The sequence below is a fragment of the Nicotiana tomentosiformis genome, chromosome 3 (genome assembly GCF_000390325.3).
Source record: "Nicotiana tomentosiformis chromosome 3, ASM39032v3, whole genome shotgun sequence".
Taxonomy (NCBI): Eukaryota; Viridiplantae; Streptophyta; class Magnoliopsida; order Solanales; family Solanaceae; genus Nicotiana; species Nicotiana tomentosiformis.
The window spans coordinates 121,422,686-121,426,414 of record NC_090814.1 but is presented as its reverse complement, the minus strand read 5'-3'; the positions used below and the strand labels follow the sequence as shown (position 1 = coordinate 121,426,414).

The following is a 3,729-nucleotide window of genomic DNA, read 5'->3' as shown; positions in this document are numbered from 1 at the left end:
TTAAACGAACAAAATAATGAGGAGTTAGAATACTGGTAGCAAGAGAACCTAGATCCCCGATGCTTCAGAGTTCACAAAAGCCCCGAGAAGGGCTCCAAGCAGTTCTTGCACCGGAGGAAGTTGTTTTAACAATATTATGGCCTTAGCTTTCAGCCGACCAAAAATTCAACGATTCCAAAAAATATTCAAGTATCTCAGAAGAAGTGAACGAGTGAGAGAACAATATAGTGAGTATACTAGCAGTAATTAGGTCTGTCTAGAGGGGAAATTGGGGAGGGGTTTATATAATGTTCAAATCGAGCGGAGGAACATGGAAAATCATCAGTCAAACACAAAAAAGGAAAGAATATATCACATGCAATCAAAATCAGTAAGGAAAAAGGAAAATGTCAAACCCTAGTTGGGTCCAACGGTCTTGAATCGAACCATGGTTATGCAAGAATCGTCCATTGTAGAGTGTATATAGACGAAAGATCGTCCAGATCTTCACAAAATCGTAGTCAATCAGGCCTGCTCTTGAAAGGTAGATCTTGCCAAAAATATGGCAAGGATTAAGTAACACCATAGACACTTATACAATAGTAAAGTATCACAAAATAGGTAAGTGGATCTCGGATTGATTCCATTTTTGGGTTGGAATTGGAGAGAAATCAAAAGGCGGCTATTAGGTTTTCTTAGAGACAGACGGAATAAAGAGGGTTTAGAGGCGGCTGGAGTGGGGAAATGGCATTAAGGTTTGGGTGAGGGGATATAAGGAAAGTGGAGGAATTATTACGGGCCGTTGATCATTTGAGATCAACGGCCATGATTGAAATAGGAGTGGGACGGGTCGTTTAAGCGGGTACCGACCGGGTTGAGGTTAAGGGGTTGTTTGGCTTTGGTTGGGGAGATTGGGCCAGGGATTTGAGTAGTTTTGGGCAACTAATGTGGTCCAAAATATGTATAACTTAGGCTATCTTTTAAATACAATATTATTTAAATAAAAATAATTAATAATAAATAAATAAATAAAAATTATACACTAAAATGATTGAAAATGATAACTTATAATTATAAAATATAAAAGGCTATTTTGGCACAAATAATGTAAATAAAACGTAATTATCCATGAATATAGGCTATTATTGCAAAAATTACGTAAATAAATAAAATATAGATGTAATTATGTAAAATGAAGTAAAATATTATTAAACACATACATGGATATAAAATGATAAATTTGGATGATTAAGTCATCATAAATAATTTAAAGGGATAATATTTAAGTAATTTAAATGCAAGAAAATGAATTTTAAAGCTCTAAAAATCATGGAAAAATTATAAAATATTTGTATAAATCTTGTAAATTAAGTAATGATGCAAAAATGATATTTTGAAAGTTTATATACTATGAGGGCAAAATTGGGTATCAACAGGGTGTACTATGAGTACAACCAACTCAGTAAGTAACAATAATAAATAATAACTGAGAGTAGTGACGAGCTTCACAACTAAGTCCAAATACAGTAATTTTCAACATAAAAGGGTAGGCATGCTCTCAAGTTCAACATTTAAAATTCTACAGTAATTTCATATCAATAGTTACCACACATGACCGATACACACGGTCCATAATAATAGTGTCGCCCACGGGCGTAGATACACGAACGGGTGAAACTAAGGACTCACGGGGAATATCCAGATAATGAGTAAAGTACGATGATACATACGAATAAAAAGCGGGTCAAATAATATAAAAGCCTCCCTGTGGCACACTAAAATAATACATGTGATCACTGCATCTGAAGTAACAACATCTGGCATGGCAGGAAAATCATAGAATCAGGCCTGACCGCCACCTGATCGGCCTCCCCCTCTTGGGCAACCCCTAGATTACTGAGCCCCACCATAAGCTGGCTGGGCGGGTGGCAAAGTAACTGGTGCTGAAGTCGTAGTCTGACTCCTCTGCTGCACTGGACCTCTCGGGCGACGAGGACACTGCCTCCACATATGCCCAAACTCCCCGCACTCAAAGCAGCTCCCCAGTACTGGTGGTGGTGTGGACTGCATCGGGCCCCGAGAACCAGAATAACTTCTAGAAGCACCCGGTGCAAATGAACCCTGAACTGAAGGGGCACAGGACGAACTCTGGGCTGGAAGGGCACCGAGAGATGGCTGACCCAGATGAGAATTATATAGACCCTGGCCGGATGATGCAAAACAGTGAACTGGACGACCCGTCTGAGCGTGTCTGTAAGGACGACCCCTGTCGCGGTAAAACTGACCCCCTGAAGGAACACCGCTGAAATCACCTGGTCCACAAGGCCTGTTGGCCTCCCTTTCTCCACGCTCCTGGCTATGGACCATCTCTATCTGCCGAGCAATGTCAACTACCTCATCAAAAGTAGCACCAAATACCCTCTCCCGAGTCATGAGTAACCTCAACTGATATGTGAGGCCGTCAATGAATCTCCTAATCCTTTCCCTATCAGTTGGAACCAACCAAACTGCGTGATAAGCCAACTCATAAAACCTCATCTCGTACTAGGTCACAGACATTCCATCCTGGCGAAGCTACTCAAACTGTTTGTGCAGCTCCTCCCTATGAGACTGTGGCACAGACTTATCTAAAATGAGAATAGAGAACTCCTGCCATGTAAGTGGTACTGCACCGACCGGCCTGTACCTCTTGTAAGCCTCTCACCATCTGAAGGCAGCCATAGAAAATTGAAAAGTAGTGAACGAGACCCCACTGGTCTCCAGAATACCCATTGTACGGAGCATCCTCTGTCACTTATCCAAAAAACCTTGAGCATCCTATGACTCATTACCGCTAAATGATGGAGGTCAAAGCCTCCCAAATCTCTCAAGTCTCTTCTGCTCATTGTCTGCCATAACAGGGACTACCGGGGTCTGAGCAGCTGCAGTCGGCTGGGCTGGTAATTCCCCCGGTATCTGAAGTCCCTGCACTACCTGATATGGAGTACGGGCAATATGGGTATGAGTACCTCACCCGGCCTGAGAAGTGGCAGGTGCGTCCTGAGCCAAAACCACCTAAGCAAGGCCAGTGCAAACTGTCAATATCAGTGCTAGGTGCCTGAGCTAGTCCCGCCAGCTCAATTATATCCGAGATCTGTTCCTGAGCTGGAGCAACTGGTGGTGTTACAGGTGTTGCTCCAACTGCTGTACGAGCTACACCTCGACCTCTACCTCGGCCCCGACCTCAATCACAGCCTCGGCCTCTTGCGTCCCTAACTGGTGGCACTGGTGGCTGACCATCCGATCCGGTAGTACGTGTCCTCACCATCTATGAGAGAATAGAATAACAGAGATTTAGTTTCCAGAATCAACAAATTCGCATGACAGAATACAAGAAAGTGAAATTTTCCTAAGGTTTCGGCAGCCTCTCGAAGATAAGTACAGACGTCTCCGTATCGATCCGCAAGACTCTACTAAACCTACTCATGACTCGTGAGACATATGTAACCTAGGCTCTGATACCCACTTGTCACGATCCAAAATCCTAACCTGTCGTGATGGCGCCTATCTCACTACTACGCAAACCGACAACATCAATAACCCACAATTTCTTTTAAATACGGAAAACATAATAATTAAGTTTAAGAGAAAATCCCACAATTACTAGATAAAAATGCACTCCCAAAACCTGGTGTCACTGAGTACATGACATCTATACATTACAAGTTTGGACAACACGGTCTATAATAGTCTGAGACCAAATACAGTAAA

At 42.4% G+C, this 3,729-nt stretch overlaps 1 protein-coding gene across 1 annotated transcript; it reads right to left on the bottom strand.

The window, feature by feature from the left end:
* Nucleotides 1-1,872: 1,872 nt before the first annotated feature.
* LOC138908423 (uncharacterized) lies at nt 1,873-2,517 on the bottom strand. The gene has a single exon (XM_070199088.1). It carries the CDS (start codon nt 2,515-2,517, stop codon nt 1,873-1,875), a length of 645 nt encoding a protein of 214 aa, XP_070055189.1.
* Between the last annotated feature and the right edge of the window lie 1,212 nt (nt 2,518-3,729).

Excerpts from the sequence above, each read along its gene's own strand:
- LOC138908423 (XM_070199088.1), bottom strand. The coding sequence starts at position 2,517 with ATGAGGTTTTATGAGTTGGCTTATCACGCAGTTTGGTTGGTTCCAACT.